The sequence below is a fragment of the Sciurus carolinensis genome, chromosome 9, assembly GCF_902686445.1.
Source record: "Sciurus carolinensis chromosome 9, mSciCar1.2, whole genome shotgun sequence".
In the NCBI taxonomy this organism is placed as follows: domain Eukaryota; kingdom Metazoa; phylum Chordata; class Mammalia; order Rodentia; family Sciuridae; genus Sciurus; species Sciurus carolinensis.
The window spans coordinates 15878515-15899617 of record NC_062221.1 but is presented as its reverse complement, the minus strand read 5'-3'; the positions used below and the strand labels follow the sequence as shown (position 1 = coordinate 15899617).

At 34.4% G+C, this 21103-nt stretch overlaps 1 protein-coding gene across 1 annotated transcript in view; it reads left to right on the top strand.

Moving 5' to 3' along the window:
• Slc25a36 (solute carrier family 25 member 36) overlaps positions 1-20312 on the top strand; it is a 33388-nt gene extending 13076 nt beyond the window's left edge. Inside the window, exons 2-7 of the mRNA XM_047563735.1 lie at positions 506-670; positions 2475-2552; positions 5843-5943; positions 13676-13742; positions 14788-15077; positions 16668-20312. Coding sequence (XP_047419691.1) covers positions 506-670; positions 2475-2552; positions 5843-5943; positions 13676-13742; positions 14788-15077; positions 16668-16861 — 895 coding nt within the window. The 3' untranslated portion in view covers positions 16862-20312. The remainder of the gene's footprint in view (positions 1-505; positions 671-2474; positions 2553-5842; positions 5944-13675; positions 13743-14787; positions 15078-16667) is intronic.
• The last annotated feature ends 791 nt before the right edge of the window (positions 20313-21103 follow it).

Sequence of the window (21103 nt, the reverse complement as noted above, 5' to 3'; positions counted from 1 at the left end):
TGACTGTGAAACTTGCCTGATGTTTTTTGTAGGTGAAATATTTCTGAGTATTTTACAGTAGGAAAAAATATGTATGATTTTTCATCAGTGATTTATTCCTTGAGTTTTAAAGGATAGAAGTTTGAAAGATAGGATATACTTCAAATAATGGTCTTGGTTTCAAGAGTCATACAAGGGTAAGGAACACTAAATCAACCCCGAGGATGATGTTCAAAGGTGTGATGTGACTTACTGGTGAGTTTTAGTAAAAGCACCTGCCATTTGAAATCTTTAGCTAATCATTCTTGTTGGGTAGGTATTAAGCTTAGTTATTTTTAGCAGTTGATGGTGTTTGTATGCAGTTAAATAAATGAAACTTTAAGACATTATTAGTCTTCTAAAATCATTAAAAATTCTGAATTTCAGTCAGCTGGCCAAGCTGCAGGCGCCCAGCTGGGTGCAGCCCTGGTTAACTGAGCTGCAGCCCTGGTTAACTGAGTAGTAAGTTTCGCCCTCTGTTTTGCAGATGTGGCGGCACAGTGGGAGCTATTCTGACATGTCCGCTGGAAGTTGTGAAAACACGGCTGCAGTCATCTTCTGTGACGCTCTACGTCTCTGAAGTCCAGCTGAGCACCATGGCTGGAGCCAGTGTCAACCGCGTCGTGTCCCCGGGACCTCTCCATTGCCTAAAGTGAGCGCTCAACACTTGTGACGCTTTTAGTCTGTTTACCTGTGATTCCCACGTTTATATTCACCACGTTTTAAAAAAGTTCTTTACAAACTTAATGACAGAAATTATTCTGAATTATATTCATTAGGAATGATAATCCCTAACGGAGTAGAAGAGGTTTTACGTATTTAAAGTTGAGTTTATAACTGAAAACCTGTGTGTCTACCTTATCAACTCACTTGGATTCCATCTATTTGAACTTGGTTCAGTAGTGTTTATTTTCTAGTAACACATAAGCTCATTCAGTGTATTTACTTTTGCTACCAAAAGATTTCATCACACTTAACTTTACAAACTTGGTTGCCTAAGTACATGAATAGGTAGAATAATAAGGTGAAAATTAAGAGATATTGTTTACCTTTATTTACTATTGAAAATGAGATTGAGTGAAGTTACTTTCTGGTCTCACAATTAGGTCATTTATCACCACTGGGCTCTATAGTGAGAAGTCTGACCTCAGCTCAGGTAGTTATGCTCAGCTGCCTTTAAGAGATCTTTCTTAAGCATATGGATGATGTTTGTGAGTTGCTTCATTTACCTAGTCTGTTAACTTTGAATTAAAGTACCTCTCTTTTAGCTGGGCACAGTGGTACACACCAGTAATTTCAGCAACTTGGGAGGCAGAGGCAGGAGGATTGCAAATTTGAATCTAGCCTCACAATTTAGTAAGAACCTGTCCAAGATAAAGATTTTTTAAAAAGGCTGGGGATTTAAGTGCCCTTGGGTTCAAACCCCAGTATTAAAAAAAAAAAGAACCAAAAAAACCCCTCTTTTCTCCAGTCTCTGTTCCTTCTCACCTCTGAAACATCATTGCAGATTATATTCTCAGAAAGCTTTCTGTGACTTGGACACACCTCTGTCCTTTTTTCTGCTAGGATTATATTTATCTAGTTTGTATAGCATTTGTTTATATGGTCTGTTAAATTGTTTGTTTCAGTGTAATTCTTCTCCCCACCCCCAACCGGGTAGCAAATTTCTCAGTGTCTGGGCTCTTACCCTTTCCTTTCCAACTCTGTACTCTGTCTAGTCATTAAGACCTCTTTGTGTGGGGCATGGTGGCCCATGCCTGTAATCCTAGAGACTCAGGGATTGAGGCACGAGTTTTGCAAGTTGAAGGCCAGCCTCAGCAACATACCAAAAGTAAAATACCAAAATAAAAGTAAAAAGGACTGGGGAGGTAGCTCATTGGTAAAGCACCCCTCGTTTCAATCCCTAGGTCAAAAAAATAAAAATAAAACAATGAGGTCTTTATACAGTAAGTATTCAATATAGTAAATGTTAGCTGAGTGGAGGGAGGAGTCATAGCAGGTCAGAAACTCCGTCCACTAAAGGAGTTATCATGAGAGATTTTTGCCATAATACTTGGTGGAATGGTTGGGTATCATACTGTAGTACTAGAAATATTGTCCACTATCAAGTAAAAGACATCAAAAGCAGGAAGGAATTACACTTCTAATTAAGAATTGAATTTTCTGGTAAAGATAGCAAAATGAGAAGATTGGAGAAAGAGTAGCATGAACGTGTAAAAGTGCAGAAATCTCTTAATCTTCTAGAAAAGAATCTGAACTGAGTTCTTTTTATTTTCACTAGTAAATCTTCATTATACTATTTCATGAAAAAAAAATAACAGATTTTCATAAGTAGTGAAAAATGAACAGAAATGAATAACATAGTACAAACAGATTTAGGCTCTAGCTTTGCTATACAAAATAAACAAAGCACCAGACTTAGAATTCTTGTCTCTTGTAATTTTTGTCTCTTTCAGGGTGATCTTGGAAAAAGAAGGGCCTCGCTCCTTGTTTAGAGGATTAGGCCCCAATTTAGTGGGGGTGGCCCCTTCCAGGTAAGAAAAGTATAAATTTAGATTAAGTAGAATTATGGCAGTCTTTCTTGTTTCGAGGCATCTGGATTTAAATCATTCATATACAGTTAAATGCAGTTTTTAGTGTTTTGGGGAAATATTTTCTTTTTAAGGATTTCAGGCGCTAACCAGAACAAATTTACAAAGTACTAGTTGGTGACAGGAAGTGGTTCTGGGTGTTTGGAAAACTAACAGAATTTCAGCACTGTTAGAAATTAACAGTTATAATATAAATGCAAAGGGAATGTTCCCTAATGTAAGGTAAAAAGTATAGTATTTACTTTAAATTATGGGTGGTCTTATATTGGGGAAATAAAGAAGTATGACATAGTATACCTAGAAGTTTAAGAAACACTATGTTTGTAGATAAAGAGTTTTAAGTTTTGAAATTCCATGAATGGACCTGAGATTTGGGGGGGCGGGGTTGTATTGTATTCAAAGTTGAAAATAGTGAAGATAACATGTATATTTATATTGAATTGAATAAGAGATGTTAAATTAGTAATGTTTGCTAAAAAATCTATAAAAGCTAGCTGCTATGTATTAAGTTCTCCTAGGACAGTAATTATACCCTCTTAGTAACCTTTAGGAGTTGGAAGAATGGGGATTGAAAAATCTATGCAGGGCTGGGGAGATAGCTCAGTTGGCAGAGTGCTTGCCTGTCAAACACGAGGCCCTGGGTTCGATCCCCAGCACCGCAAAAAAAGAAAAATCTATGCAGAGTTGAGGCAGTAAATTTTGTGATAAGTATTGGTAGTTACTTTTGAATTTAACTAAACCAGCTTGTACATCTTTAAAATTTTGTCTTTAAGAAAAATTATATCTAAGGGTATAATTTGACTATATCTTTTCAATTTTTTCTGCTTCAGATGCTATCTGATTCTGTACCACACCTAAAGTTAGTGCTCTTTCTGGATTATACACATAGGAGTTAAGCTTCAAAGAAACAAGATGGCTTAGTAGAATCAGAGAGCTAGAAAGGGGTCAGGGCTTATAACAGGGTTGAAGAAAGGAAGAGGAAGTCTAAAACAAAATTTGTGCTGCGTTGAAGGACAGTAAGAGATGCCTACAGTGAAGGAGGAGCAGTAAAGGGAGATTCTGACAGAATCAAGGTGGATATCAGTGTGGGGTTACAGTGACCATCTAAAAGGATAAGCAGATTGCACCAGGTGGAGGTGCAAAGGACCTCTTAGTGAGATAGTTGTGAAGCAGTCTTTGCACCAAGTCCAAAAGACAATAAATAAAGGAATTTAGCAGTAAGAAAGAAGATGGGGAATTTTTTTTTTTTAAACTTCAGTGACAAACCAAACAAATGGTTCCATTTCCTATTAAAGAAGCCATAAACACCTGGAATATTACTTTTATCATTTTTCTGATGCCTTTTTATCTTAGGTTGTTGACTTCTTTCATGATGGAAGACGTACAAAGTTCCTACTTAGAGCATGGATACCCAGCTCTCTGAATCCAAATCTTGTACCAGATTCAGGTCTAATTACTTAATGAGTTTCAACTTTTTATAAGTGCTTTTATTTCTAGGAAATTATTTAGTATTTTGCATCCTTCTTGTAAAAATGAAAAAAAAAAATTTAGAGCATAGAGTTTGATTTTCCATCTTAAACACATTGTCTCTTACCCCAGGGCCCTTCCCACTCACACACTCTCCTCCTAGGTAACCACCATTAACAGACGTTTGCTGTGTAACTTCCCAGTGGTTTTTCTGGGTTATCATATGCATTAAAACATATGTATACTTAAATGCATAATTATCCTTTATATAAGTTGAATTCATACTGTTTAATTCTTGTTGAAGCTCTTTATGTGTTATGTGGGTGATTTTTCTTTTCATTGTATATTTTGACTACCTCATTAATAAGCATTCCCTCAGAGATGCATATTAAGATTATTTTCAGATTTTAATATGAAAAACAGTGTTTTGGAGCCAGGTACAGTGTTGCACACCTCTAAACCATATTACTCATAAGGCCAAGGCGGGAATACTACTCATTTGCCTTCTAAAAAGGCATACCATATTTTTATTCACAATGAATATTTTTATTCTCAAATGAATTAGTTGTTTTTTATCCACAATCTTATCAATTCTGGCTACTGTCCATCTTAATACTTGCCAGATGAGCTAAAAATTATTTTTTGCCATTTTAATATATCCTTGTTTAATTTTTGATGCAGCAACACCCTCATTCTTAGAACTAGACATTTCCTAACTCTACTATGTGTATTCATACCTATTTGCCTGTGTGTATTCATACGTATTTTCTCATTAGGATATCTTTTTTTAAATTTATTTCTAGGAATGCATTGTTCTGCTTCACAATTTGATATCAAGTGTATCTGTTTCTTCTTCCTCATAAAGTAGAATGTTTCTTTTTTAAGTTGTTAATTTCCCTTTTTCCTTAAACACATTATAAAAGACAACAGTGAAACTTTCCATTTGCTCTTTGTGTATTCTTTATTGGATAGATATTTAGGATTGTTGAGAAATAGGATTTAGGAAATAGAAAGCAAATAATTCTACGCCCCAAAAGTTAAACAGTGGGGATGTAAAAAGTCAAAGTATCTTTATGCAAAATATTTACAAATTTAACAGAATGTTCACAAACATTGGCAAACACATCCTAACTTGTGTGTGATTGCATTTGTTGGAATTGTTTTGTGGGGCTGGGATCTAGCTCAATGTAGAGTTCATGACTAGCCTTTGTGAGGTCCTAGATTCAGTCCACAGCACAAAAAATACAAAGGAAAAAAAAAAAGAATACTGTGAACTACTCTGTACATTAAAATGGTTTAGCAAGTACTTTAATTAATTGGACCAGCTCTCCTCTCCCCTCCAAAAAGTCGTGTGTTTGAGTGCTCATGTGATACACAGCTCATTTAGGTGTACTTTCTTGCGCCTTAGCTTTGCACAAACTTCACAATCATACTTACACATGGGGTTTCCAAGCATAAAAATCTCGTGCAGATATTTTTGTTCCCGTTAGTCAATTTTTAAGTAGTGTCAAAGCGCTGGGTACAGGGTTGTTTGGGGATGGAAGCTAGGAACTTCGCATTGGAGTTCGTGTTTCTTTTTTTAATAAGTCAATACAAAAAGTACTGAAGGGAATTCATGGAAAACTGTTATCAGTCTGATGTTACATGAGAATGTGGCTAATACTTTGCTTTTAGATTTTTCCATTCTGAAATTATGAAGATAAACTTACATTTAAATTTAAGAATTAGGCAACATGCTTATTGATAAATTTAAATCTTTATTTTAGAGCAATATACTTTGCTGCTTATTCAAACTCCAAGGAAAAGTTGAATGGCGTGTTTGATCCTGATTCTACCCAGGTACACATGATTTCAGCTGCAGTGGCAGGTATGAATGTATAATACTAAAAGACTAAAAACTGTCTGAAACTCAGAGACTTAGTACTGAATTTTGATGAGTTTATATTGAAAAGTTAAGATGATTAGTGTGCTTTTATTGATTAGCATGTGCAAGGATGATTTCTATGTTTATTTATTAAACAGATTTGATCAGGTACATGTAAAATTTGTTGTAAGTTGGCATTTTTGCCTTTAGGACTTTAAGTGATAAGATAAAGATAGTATAATGTTTATATTGCCTTGTAGTCTACTGAATGTTTAGTGATTACTTCAACAATTTTAAGATTCCAACTCTGATTCACTATAAGTTACAGAGCCGTAATTTACTCTTTTCTCCTCAATTTCTGTTAGTGCCTTTCCCCTTTTTGCTGCATGTTTTGGCTTCTGTCTGAAATGTGCCGGCAATTCTTGGTAAAGTATTCATTTTGTCCTGTGCTCAAATGCTGAAATTTTTGTGAGTGATGTTTATAATTCAAGCAGTTATTATAAAGTGTGTATTTTTAAAAATATATTTATCATCCCACATAAATGAGACTAGATAGCACCAGGAATGTAGACACTGGCTGTGTGTACATGCTTGTTCTAGAAATGTTTCCAGGAACTCTTCCGTCTTCATTGATTCTGTATTAAAACAGCTTGTCCCAGGTCTGTGCATTGCCTTAAAAATAAACTCTGGGAGATTGGTTTGACCAATCTAGTTCTGGAATCATTTGCTTCCATGCATGTTAGACAAAGCCATGAAGTTTGGTTCTGAATACAAGTTCTCTATAGTTTTCTGAGATTTGTTGCATATTTAACCATATTTCATATTTCCAAATTATGCTTTGATGTTATGAAGTGAACTATAGCCACTTTTATCAGCTGATGATCAATAAATTGAGTGTCATTTATGTGCTTAATAATGAGTGCCTTAAACTGTTAACCATTTTCTGTTTAGAAATAAATTGGATCAATTTGAACTACATATTTAATCAACTAAGTGTAAGTTTGAAATACTAATTTCTGAAAGGTTGATAGCCTTTACCATATAATAAATCTAGCATATACCTACAAATTGTTTTCAAGACTTTTCATATTTAGCAACTGTTGATTGACTCATTGAAGTTTAAAAGCTGGAAGGGATAACAATATTAAAATCAAGATATTGAATATTCTGATGTAACAGTAAGGAGATCTTGGGCAAGATAGGTAATTTATGTGAGCCTCTTGACCTCATCTGTGGAGTGAGTATTGATGTAGATAGATTTGGATTTTGAAAATTACTTCTTTTATTTGGTATGATAAAGATTATCTAGTTACAACTAGAATTATTTTTTAATGTACTTTTTACAGATATTGAATATGGATATGATTTTTGCCCCTGCAAATTTGGGCATAAGGTAAAAGTAGCAATGACAAACCTAATAACTTTTGGGTTAGGTTAAGAATATATTTCTGGATTACCAGTATGTATGATTTTCATTTTTAACTCCAGAAAATTATAAAGAAATGTTAAAATGTTGCCTTTTTGAAAGATTTGAAATCAAGTAGATAAACATTGTTTTAGGTTGAGAATGTTTACAATATAATCAGTATTACAAATTTAGAGTTTCAGAATATCTTTATTCTCACTGAGCATCTTCATTAAAATATCTCATCAGAATTTACTATTATTGTATTATATCACATTGAAAAAAAATTTCAGTAAAATCGTCATTTTGTATTTTTGTCTCAGATGGGTACAAATATTAACTCAGGTTGTTTTTAACTATACAGGAATACTGTTTCCCACTTGAATTCCTTGCATTTTAGCAAATAATAATCATGCTTGTTCAGAGATTATTGCACTATACACTTACTGTGTAAATTGAAAATATATCTTATATTTGTTTGCTGTTACATTGTTCTGAGAATCATGCTTCCAGAGTTTCCTGGCACTATTTGTGAGCGTTAACATTTTAGCTTTACAGTTGTAGGGTTTTTATACATAACTGCATGCTGAGTGTTCAGTGCAGACTCATTGAGTAGCCTTTTGCCCCCTGCGTTCTTAAAATCATCTGGACCAGAGTGCTCTTTCTTCAGGATCGTTTTTAGAGGCCTAACTCTGAATGATTTGGGGGTGTGAAATACTTAGAGATAGTCATGTGAAAAAACAGTTTTTCTAAATTGGCTATTCAAGGGGGAAAAAAATGCTAACCTTGTCACTTTTTGTATCAAAAATGCACTAAAAATAGATAATTCAGCATTTTTCCTGGAAATTTTTGCAACACCAATTAGCATACATGTTAAAAGATTTTAGTAAGGCACTATGCACACAATTTTTCTTCTAAGTAACCTCTGAATTCATTTTCAACAACGCAAACTTAATTTAGGTAACATTTAGATACTAAAACTTTATTAAAAGGTCAAAGTGAGTCTTTTCATTTGTTACAGTGTTACAGGTGAATGCTATAAGAATTTTTTAAGTCTCTAAAATATACCTATAAGTTTTCATGTACTTAAAATTTTCCAATTATGAGCATATTTAATCACACTAAGTAATGTTGACTTTTTTTTAATGTTTTACCTACTATTTTCCCCCCACATAAGACCTTTGTCAGACTAAGTTTATCTTAGCTATTAAGGATAGCTGTCTTATGTCTGTGTGTTTTGAATGTCCCTCTGTATACACCTAAGTAAGCATGTACGTGTATACAAAAAAATTGTATTGAATTTCTTCCTTTATAGTAAATTTCTTAAATTACTCAATTATTAAATTTTTTTATATGGCATACTTATCGCACATAAGTATGGATGTGCAATATTACTGGCTATATATATGCATACTTGATATATATAGATGGCACTATAAATTTAAATGAAATGAATTCTGATTTTTATTATGTCATTCATATAGATGGTATTTAAATATAATCATGTTTTCTACATAGCTAGTGGGTTTATTTGCTTATAGTGTACTGTTCAAAATAAATTTTTCTATTTGGCTTACAGTTCATTCTAAAGGTTTTGTTTTTACTCGTTAAATACAAATTTTGTCTTGCATATATAAAATATTTTTAAATAATATTTGTCCATGGCAGTTTATTTAGCCAAATGGATATTTGGACAGATACTTTGTCTGTTTATTTGTAAACATTTTTCCTGTTTTCTGTTTTGTAGAACACAAGAAATTAAGTACAAAATATTCCATAAGTATGGATGTGCAATATTACTGGCTAGAGTGCAAAAAGTGAAAGGTACTATTGTAGCAGCATATACTTTATTTTATAAAAAATACATATATATATAAAGTTCCAAAATTTAGTTAGTTGAATATTCTGGTGGGATTTTATTTTCATTTAAGATTTACTAAATAGGTTGATTGTTAAAAGAATAGAAATTGTGTTTCCAGCTCTTAATCAGGGTCAATGGTAATGGTAGGAAAATAGAATGTGGCAGTCCCCTCTGAATATTTGGTTTTAGATTCCCCATTGACAAGGTTAGCATTTTTTCTTATAAGGCAAAAATTGTTTTTTTTTTAGGTAAGTATTTGGATTCAAACTGCTGCAGATGGTAGGATTTTCAGTACTCGGTACATTTTTATAAAATGACCCATTTTGATAATTTCTTTCGGGTTTTTTGTTTTTTAACTTTCTCCAAAAGGTTAGCTCTCACAGTAAATATTTCTCAAATCCTTCCAGTGGGATTCAATTTGTACACATGTTTCTGATGAGGTCACTGCTTGTTGTTATGATACAGAAAAGCCTGTGTCTATTTTAGGCATTTACTGTACATTTCTCCCGAGAAAAGAGTGAGATCGTGTCATCTCATGCTCCCCATCCGCAGGTCACTTCCTGTAGAAATATGGACTAACTTAAACCTCGTGAGTACTGATCTGAGCATCTCTTGCAGCCTCTAGTATAAGAAACACACCCTGGGATTTTATAATAGCTGTGAAATGAATAGAAGGCGGGAAATGAATTTTTATTTCCTGAATTTGTGTGTGCATTATTGAATACTTTATAAAAATATAATTCATATCCCTTAATAATCCTTCTAGAAGGAAGAATGGGGTACGTTTCAGTCATCATGTTATCCTGGGGTCTTTAGCTTGGCTTAACAGCCCTGACCTCCAAAGAATTTGATAACAGTATATATTCATGGTTGTAAATGATATCATAACACCCTATAACTTTAGATAAAATAGTTCACTTGCTTAGCATAACATTTAAAGTGCTTTTCATTCTCTTGTCTGTCAAACTTGGCTTACTGTTCTTCTGCAAAAATAGTGATCTTAATACCATGACTTTCCAGATAAATGCAGAATACAGTATTTGGGATCTTAGCTGTTTTAGTTTTAATTTACTTATAAAAAATAATTTTTATAAGGTTCTCTTAGGACAGTACATGAGTTTTGTTCGTATAGACATTAATTGAAATAAAATTAAGTACTGAAAATGCAATACTACAGGTATCACTCACTTAATGAAATAACATTTTCAGCATATTTACTGTATGTGAAATTTATCTGGCTTTTAACTGATGTACACTATCAAATGGAATTTTATATGTAGGAACGTGTTTTTGAAATTGCATTTAAAAAACTTTCTTAGACTATCTAATAAACCACTAATCACACAACTAATTGTATGGCCACTGTATTGACACTTTGCTTTAACTAACTTGAGCAGAACTAATCCCTCATAACCTAAAAAATGGATCCCTCCTACAGTCTTAAGTCTATTTTAATGTTTTACCAGATGCTCCAAATTAATATTAGTGTATTATCAAAATGTCACAAAGCTAAAATGCAAAATAAGAAATAATAGGCAATTTTAAGTTTCAGGACTCCATTCCCAGTTGTCTTTGTATGTGCTTATCTTAGAAATGGTAGGAAGATTGTTTTGTTCTGTCTGGCCATATGTAATTCTAAGTTAATAGTAAACTTTTGTTTTCTTCCATTTGTTTCATTTCTTGAATTAATAGATTTCATTTTTCTAGATTCATTTAGCCTAGTAATGTCTATTTAGTTTATTAAAGTATTTTTGGTTAAGAAGTAATAGGATAAAAAAAAAAAAAAAAAAGAAGTAATAGGATAAAACTCAAATACCTACCAGTTTTAAAACTGGTCAAGGATCAGTAACTAAAAGCCTGTGGGTTATGCCTAGATTCTTTAAAGAATTCATTCCAATTATTGGGAGAATTGAGTTAGAATAATTATGTAGTAAGTATAGCTTACTAATGTAGTCATTATTAAGGGATCAGATAATATTTTCTTGCCTAAATTTTAATATGATCTGTTACATGGGTTCATTTGTGTCTGGAAATGAATTTTTAGTTAAGTGAGAAATACCTGTTGTTTGCTTTCTGACATTGTCTACTAATATGCACAGAGAATAATTTAAAAGTATAATTTTGAGCCCTCAAATTTTTAATTCATAGTAATATTTATAAGTATTACATATATACATATGTACATGGGTGCTTTTTTTTTTTTTTCCCAGTCTAAAATTGAAGAAATTCATGACTTGGAAAGTATTATGGGCAAAAACTTGGGTACTGAGTTTATATATTTAGAATAGACCTTTTACTTAAAATTTTTGGTGTTCATCTTTTCGAATAAAATATAATGAATTAAACGAAAAATTTTACCTAGGCTGTTGAGTTTTCTAAATTCAATATAAGACTTCCCAGTTTTAGGCTTTTAAAGTTTAATAAGCAGGTAGTTTTTTTTAATTTAAAATTACTACAGAATGATTAATAAAAACCATTGTGAGTAATGTAGAATATTCTGTTGATTTTTGCTGCTGAACAGGTTTTCACTTAAGGACCCTTAATCTACTTAGCTAATATAAATATTTAAGAAAAAAGAATAAAATTCTTACTTCAGAAGTAAGAATCATTAAATTGGGGTTTGATCAGAATATTGATGTTTGATTGCTTGAAAATTATAGTTTGAATATCTTTAGTTTAAATTTTTCACTTAGAAAAATGAGGTTCAAAAGAAGAAAAAAATACCAAACAACTTTCTTCTCAGTTAAGCCAGGCCATGCAAGACAAATATTTAAACTAGTCTGATTCATATTTTTCTTTTCTTTCCTTTCACCAAGAATATATTTATGAAAAGAACCTCTTACTGAAAAATGTCTGTGGCAACACTGTTCAACTTTAAATTTTTATTATTGTAATACTGACTGATGTTTCTAAAATTATTGGTCCCATTCTAGTTTTATGTTTATGTATGTAATATTAAAAACAATTAAGAGAAATGGAGACTATATAATTCTTACAAATTACTAAAGGAGTTATTCAACTAAATTTTATTCCAGTTACCTTCTTATTTAAGTAGGTTTAATTGGAATGTTCCTTTGTGTAACATCTGGCTATTTCTACAGTGTTAAAACAGTGTATTAAGGGAGGAGTACAATTTGAGTTAGCTATTCTCTAATATAGATGGGAAAAGAACCTTATAAGTTCAAATTTAGTTTTGTAAACAGTTTAGTAAAATGATTTTGCATATGTAGGTGTACCCATAGTAACTTTGAAAGCCAAGAGCAGTTTATAATTGGTTCTGCCTTATGTAATATTAATTTAAAAACAAATTGTTCCTAAGTATTTTACAGCATTTTTGTTCTTGAAAGTACTTATTTTTAAGTGTGTGAAATATAGTGCCATTTTTCTAGAAATAATGTGCTCAACCTACTAGCATTTGATAGAAAATAGTAAAACAGTTAAGATCCTTAGATATATTTCTCATCTAAGTTTTCATTGAATTTAAAGGCCAGTTGAATAAATGTAGCTTGATGTAAGTAGCTCTGCAGTATTTGCACATATTATCTTAAATGTAAACACAAAATATGAACACCCTGTTTGGTGTAGATGAAGCAATCTTTATAAGTGCCCATCAAGATTGCAGTTTGTGTGCTGCTGTTTTTCCAAAACTAGGAAGATGGCAAGGAAAAAATACACACAAGCCCAGAAGCTTACCGACCCACCGAGCTTATTTTACTACCTAGAATTGAACCACCTTAGGGGCCACCCTTCTGTGTAATAGTTACTACTTAATACTTTAGTGTTAAAGTAACTTAGAGCTACTTTCTACCCTGACTTTCTTCAGTGTCTCTAAAAGCGAAAGGGAAGTTCCGATTTGTAACTTTGAACTTTTGAGTTTCCTGTGTGTTTTAAATGTATGAAAAGTAGATCTGTCCTATTAACCCTAACAGAAACCTTACCTCTGTCATACCATTATTTTAACAGTATTAGTAAGTATGTTCGTAGAAAGTATTCATGGGGTCAAACAAGTCTTTTCTGTTATATAAATAAAAATATTAGTAAACAAATGCCATTTATGTAGAACTCATTTTGAATGTAGTGATCTGTGACAAGAATCACACCCCCACATAGCAGTTCCAGAGTGCATGCTTTGTAGCCTAGAATAACGTTTCTGTGTGTTTGTCTGTGGGAATGGGTTTCTTCCTTCAGTTTAGGGAGTAGACAGCGCAGGCATTCTGGATAGATTGGGAGAGCACTTTACGTACAGATTTTGCTCTTAAAAGAATCTTTTAGTTTAGGTCAGAATTTGAGACTATGTAGATTGGAAGGACAGATATTCATGGTTATATGAATTTGTAAAAGTGTAACACATATCAATTAATAATTAAATATTTATAGACATTTTCTATAATTATAGAGTCATAATTAAAGAACCTTAAAGTTAATCGTGTCTTCATTTACTGGAGTTCATTTTAAACATGTTTGTTTAGGTTTTACTGCAATCACTGCAACCAACCCCATTTGGCTTATAAAGACTCGGTTACAGCTTGATGCAAGGTATGTTAATTCTTTAAAATAAAATTAAAGTGTATTTAATCTTTTCTACAAATTTACATCAGTAAGATTTCAGTGCTAGTCATTTTGCTGTTTTTTGTTTTTTTTTTTTTCCTCATTGCCTTTTGCTGTTGAACTCTTTGATGGGGAGGCACCAAGGATTAAACTAAGGAGCACTCTACCACTGAGCCACATCCCCAGTATTTTATTTAGAGACAGGGTCTCGTTGAGTTGCTTAGCACCTTGCTTTTGCTGAGGCTGGCTTTGAACTCAAGATCCTCCTGTCTCAGCCTCTTGAGCTGCTGGGATTGCTGTTGAACTTTTTATTTTGTTTTGTTGCATATTGAAACTTAAGTCCACTGTCAGAAGCAAAAGTCCTTCTTCCTTCAGTCACACTAAGGAAATTGCATCGGGAACAGAACCAAATAAATGCTTAATGACACTACAGGTTCTCATTCATGTTCCCTGGGATACTGACAGGCCATTGCCTTTAAATGATTAGAGGGCGTTTGGTCCTCACCCTGTCACTTCTTGGGGAGGGTCTGGGTGGAGATGGAACGCCACTGCACAGTTTGCTTCAGTGCGCGTCATCAGAGAAGCCTCATCGTGGTTGTGTTGTCAGATGCAACACATTCGGCTTACTTGGAACTGGAATTCATTTCAGTGTGAGTGCGTTTTTTGGTTTTTCATTTTCTTTCTTTTCTTTTTGGACTTGTTTTGTTTTCATCTTGAGCTGTAGTCAGTGTCTGGTTCCTGTTAGAGTTTGTGGGTTATCCCCACTACCTGAAGTCCAGTGAAGAGGGTGTGAAACTGTAGAATCAATGGAGTTTATTTTGCATTCAATGAAATAAATGATTTACATGTTATCCATCTAATATGACAAATTTGGGATGAGATAAGAAACACAGAAGATGACATTTTCAAAATTCTGATTTCCTTTCATGAGTTAAAGAGCATTCTTAAATAGATTGGCATATTTTTACTCTATTTCATTTACTTTATTTAAAAATACCTCTTCAGTGTCAACATTTTCTCTTTTTCCTTTCAGGAACCGCGGGGAAAAGCGAATGGGTGCTTTTGAATGTGTTGGTAAAGTGTATCGGACAGATGGACTTAGAGGATTTTATAGGGGCATGTCTGCTTCATACGCTGGCATATCGGAGACTGTTATCCATTTTGTTATTTATGAAAGTATAAAGCAAAAACTACTGGAATGTAAAACTGCTTCTGTGATGGAAAATGGTGACGAGTCAGTGAAAGAAGCATCAGATTTTGTGGGAATGATGCTGGCTGCTGCCACCTCGAAAACTTGCGCCACAACCATAGCATATCCACACGGTAAGAGGAGGAGTTGAGCATCCGCGCGTAGAAGGCTAGAAACGCTTTCCCACGCCAGCCAGGACGTGCGGTGTCACTGCATTACAGTACGACAGAATGCAGTGCTTGGGGTTTATGGCAGGACCGAAGCCCGAGGCTGCGGGTGTGGGTGGGTACGGGCCATTGGGCAGGAGTCTGGAGTCAACCCTGCTCCAGCTCCGGAGGCAGGTGGCACCCGCACCCAGCCCCAGGGAGGTGTCTTTGGGCAAGAGTACGACTTTCCAAAAGAGTATGTATAGGTACTGCATAGATACTCGTCACTACTGAGTTACTGCTGACCATCACAGAAGTCATCCAGGGTACTTAATCCTAAATTGAGGCATGCTAGGACGCAACCAAGATTGTCCTTGTTTTGTAATGGGAAACTGAGAAAAGAAATGTAGGTGTTAAGAACTTGCCCATGTGACATCAGTAGTGGATCCCAAATCTGAATTGAAGTCTCTAATCCAGTTACCAAGCTTTTTACATTAAGTATATATTAATAATTTAATATGTAAGTATATATTAATGGGTATAATTAATGATTTTTTGTTATTGCTAATGGCTTATTTGTTAATTTATTATATATTAATGATTCATTACTAATAATATGCTTTATTAAGTATATTAATGATTTGTAAGTTTTATGATATTAGCCTGCTTCATTAATAGCTAAAGAAAACAAATTAGGAATTTGTGACATGCCGAGAATTTTTATGTAGCTTTTTTGTTTTACTCACCTGTAGCCTCTGGTTTTTGGGGTATGAAAGGTTTTCTCCTCTTACTTTTAACATAAGTTCAGGTGACAAGAAGGGGTACAGTGGACTTAAGCTTATAATTGGCATGACTTTTAAGAGACAGCAGAAAATTTCAAATAAATGTCTGCATTTATAGTTGACAGTTTTAGGCTGTTTTTCCCCTGGTCAACCGGGAGTATTTTGTTCGGGTAAAAAGAACTGAGAAATAAGGAATGGAGAAAGAGCAGTGTGGTTCTTAATAAGACACTCTAAATTCTTGCCCCAGCGGTACCCCCAGTTGGCTAAAACCTCTTAGTAGGTTCACTTTCTCACCAATTAAAGAAAAATTGTATTAAGTGTTCTTTAAAGTTCATTCAGCTGTTACAACGTTACAGTTTTTGCCTTACTCACTTCCCAGACTAGGCCTCAGAGCTGGCAGCTCATGTTTTAGACATTTTGAGCTTCTTTGTCCTCATGATGTTCTAGATTGGTATATGTGTACTGTTTGAATAGGTTTGATTCTATTTCCTCTTTGTACTCCTTTGTTAAATCTTTTGTTTCTCACTGGTATCTTTCTGTATTCTCTTAACTCCATCTCCTATCATTCTTCACACGTTCATCCTTAAGTGTGTATCTGTTTACCTAGTGTACAACTGATACTTGGCGTAGGTGATTTTAGCTGTTAGGAACTTGGTATTCCTATAATGTGACTTGTTTCAGTAAGCTACACATTAGAAGTCGGTATCCTGAGAATGGGAAGTGGGATGTACTCAGTATGATAAGGGTGTAAAGATACAGTAATATCTAAATAAAATGATTCTCCTTTCCTAAACAGAAGTTGTAAGAACAAGACTACGTGAAGAGGGAACAAAGTACAGATCTTTTTTTCAGACACTGTCTTTGCTTGTTCAAGAAGAAGGTTATGGATCTCTGTACCGCGGTCTAACAACCCATCTGGTGAGACAGATTCCAAACACAGCCATTATGATGGCCACCTATGAATTGGTGGTCTACCTACTCAATGGATAGCAGCAAAGGCTGCCGCGCCAGAGAGAAGGAAGACCAAAAAGATAACACGGACCATGGAGTAGCGAGGCCAGCGTGGTGGACAGAAGGAAAGTAGTTGGGAACATGGAACTATGCCCATGCAGAAGTTCGGTTGTAGGAGTTAAGGTGGTATCCGTGCCACATCACTTAGTGTCTCAGTAATGGGAAACATCCTCAGCCACCTTAAAGGAAATGCCTTTAGAAGCACTCCTTAAAATTGCCATTTTCTCTACCATGTCCACAGATACAGTTGTGTTTTGTTGATAATGGCATTCAGAATATAGTGTCATTGTTCCATGAGCATTTTTTTAATCTTATAAACAAAGCCATCCCTAAATTATACTGTATAACTATCCAAAGATTGTATTTGACAGTCATAAATTTCTAACTTGTGGCATTTAATTCCTGTAATACTGTAGAATAATAATAATAGGTAGCTCCTGAGTATGTTCCCATTTTCCTGAAAGGACCTGGCACAGTATTTTAAATTCACCTCTTTGGCATCAGTAGTTAACTGTTATTGACAGCCAATGAAATTGTGTCTAAATATCTTGTGTACTTCTAACATGGAGATGTTTTGGTTTCCACAACTAACGGGTGCTTGATGTTGAGCATAATGTGGACTTCAGATTGTTAGCATATCAAACTCATAATAGTTTGACGAATAAACTAGTAAAACATTAATTCTTGGCCATTTCAGTGACTTAAATGTGTCTTTGAATCTTATCTAATTTTATGGTACATGAATGAATGCAAATGTCTTCAGTAATTTACTAGCTATGGATTTGAATTATCTGTCACCCATTTATCATGCCTAAGTATCATTTACTTAAACAGAAAATTTTACTACTTCTGAATCTTTGCCTACTTGCTATCACATTAAGAATTCAGACATTTGAATTATTTCCAGATCTGTATAGATCCAATTTACTTGTAGAGAAAATGGTAATTTTCAGTTTTGCCCTTAGTTTTTTTTTTAAAGGAGATATTAAGGTGTGGGACAGTATAAATATTGTAGAAGAGGAGCCCTCTGATTCAGAAGGTGATGATCTTAATTGACTTAGAGTTTATAAATGAGCAGTTACTTTTGATGGAATTTATTCTGTCCTATTTTGTCAAATGATCTATCATAGAAAGATTCAGTTAGAGTTAAATGTGCTGACAGGATGTAACTTTTAACTTACTATTGAGTAACCTGCACCTTTTACTACTTTAAACGTACTCTGTGTCTGACCCTTATGAGATGTTTGCTGTTATACAACATCAGGGAACTTTGCCTATGGATGTTGCTATACTGGCCTATAAAACTTCTGCAGTTAAACTCCAGTGTGGTACTCATTTCATTACACCTTAACTTTACATTTTGTGCAATGGCTTTATCTTAAGAATGACTCCTTATGAATGTACTTTGTGGCCTTGGGGGTGGGAGGTGAGAGGAGAGAATTTCATGTTAAGTTTTTGTGTTTTGTTTTTTGTTTTTTTTTTTTTAATACTGGTCATGTATTAGAAACAGTGTTCATAACATTTTTCTGGGCTTTTGTTTTGAAGGGCTCACAACGTGTTTAAGCATTCTTTGTACCCGATAGTGCCACAACATGGAGAAGCAGCATGTCATTACAAGTTTTTTCTGCTGTCACCAGTGAAGCTCTCTTGAATTCCCCCACCTTAACTTTGTGTAATCAGCAGTAACTGGATGTTTCTGAGGTGCTCAGTTGGAATTTAAAATATTCCAATCTATTTGGAGACCAAAGGCAAATTCAGTTTTGTTACTTTTTTTATTTAACATCTTTTAGTTTCTGCTTTGACATTTATTGTGAGAAACATAGCAAGCCCCCCCTCAAAAAAAAAAAAAAAAAAAAAAAACCCACCAGGTTTCTAACTTGAATCTGTAGAGAAGGTCTCATTCCATAACGTTTGCCTTTTTGGTGCCATTTGTGCTGCCTCATACAGTGCCATTTGCCTGTGAAGATGCATAAATACTATGTTGAATGTAGGACACACACTCCCTAGTCTTACTGATTCAGTGCCCACAAAGGAAGAGGACATGAAAACCAGCAGCTAAGGAACATCTCATTTTGTTGTAGCAAATTGGTAACAAGTGTCCTTCGAGAATGGTAGTCTGTTTATATTTAGCAAGCAAAACTTACTTCGACCTTTTGTGCATTATGTTCAGCTTTTAAAGCAAGTATTATGTATGTACTAGAAGGAAAAGATTTTGAAGTCCTAGACTACATTTGTGCAACAACTAAAAAGGAGAAACGAAGTCTGTTTTTTCCCCCCAAGTACATTTCTGCCATAGTTTACATTATGACAGATCATTAAAAAAAAAAAAAAAAAACTATATATGAAAGTTACATAAACAAGTTGATTTTTCAATTGATTCTAACATTTATCAAAGCATTGGACTTTTAAAAACTTACTTTTTGTTTTTTTGTTTTTTCCATCTGTTTTCTATCAGATAACTTTTAAAACTTTGGTATGGAGATTGTCAGCACTCCGCAGTGGTATGTGTTACTACAGAATCTCCTCAGAAAGTTGAACTGAGCCTCGTTCAGTTCAGGTAGTAGGTGCTGAAAGCTTCCACTCAAAGCAGCCACTCCCAGAAATGGTTTCCTACGTTCCACAGTCCAAATCCGAGGCCACCGTGCCACTGCTGTGGTTGTGGATGCCATACAGTGCTTTCTACCACGAAGCCTCTGTCTTGGTTCTGATTATGTTAATGTGGTAGAACCAAGCTTCCTAGAATAGACCCAAATTGATTAGTAATTTGAAACCAAAATAGAATGTCATGAGGTTGTTTAATCCAGTCTTGTCTCAAATCTACCATGCACTGTGGAGTAGCATTATTTTAGGACCAACTGAATTGGGGTTCAGAATAATAAATTAGTCCCTCTTCCAGAGTCCCTTGTGCCTGTCTCTAGTTGACATGCTCTTCTCCCCAAACAGAGTAATTGTAGAGACCCTTTGGGGCTGACGAATACTATAGGAGAAAAAGACTGACTACTAATCATGAGTTTAACATTCCTAGAATATGGACATTTCTGAATGGTGTAAATTGAAAGGAATTTTAATATATAAAATACAACATGCTTTCTGTCCTTGAATCTCTCATGCTCTTATATTTCCCATTAGTCTGTACATTGATTTTTTTTGCTACTCCTTTAGGAACTGAAAATTCTGGTCCTACTCAGTTATGTTAATGAACTTTTTGAACGTACCCTAGTGTATGTGAAGAATTAAGTATGACCTGTCCGTCATAGCTAACACATCAACTTTTAAAGAGTTGGTAACTTTTGCCCAATTATGTGAGTTTTGCTCTTCTTTCATTTCTGTACATGGCTGTAAATTATGTGCATATATTCTGTATTTATGTTAACTAGCTTTTACATGAATTGTTAAAATTTTAAAAATTAAAGTATGCTTATGAAATTGTGGTGCCTTTGTTTCTGTAATGTAGCTTTGTGTTGGGTATAGTCACACAGAACCGCGTGTTCCTAGGACTGGCCTTTGTAGAACCCAAGCGCACTGTCATTTCCAAGTGAGACTCACATTCAACAACCCTTTTTTTTCTCCTGAGGCACCTTCTGTCTGCTAGACCTGAGACCTTCGTGAATCAAGAGCTCAGATAACCCAGTTCCCTCGTGGTCTGGTGAGAATCTCTCTTCTTAAATATTTTCCACAGATTTACTGACCTTTAAGTTCAGTACTTTTCATGTATCAAAACAGATTCCATTTACAGAGAAAATTTGAGAAATTGGAATCTAATTAGATTATTAGATTTACACCCCTAGATTGTATCTTTTTTGTTGTTGTTGTTGTTGTTTAATTCCAGCTTTTAGGAAAGCTAAAGTGAGAATTTGTTAGAGTAAGCCAATGAGTCCATATGTTAGGTTGAAATAAAACTGACGCAGATCAGGGGGCTCCTAGTGCTTCCCCCTCTTACATTTTATCATACTGTCTTGTTCTTTTTTCGGATTCCCTGAATTGTACCTAACAAACATTACTCAGTCTTACAAGGAAGGGCACGTTTCCTGTCTCAGGAAGTTTAAGCGTTGGTTCTTGGTGGTGCTGTGCACAGTGCTGCCTGAGGTCGCTCGGCCTGGCCCCAGCCTGGTTGACGTCTGCGTGTGTTCATTACGAAATGACCTGTAACAGGAAGGATCTGTGAGCTCATGGTTTTTTTTCACAGTTTAGTTGTGACATCTGTACAACTCATAAAACAGG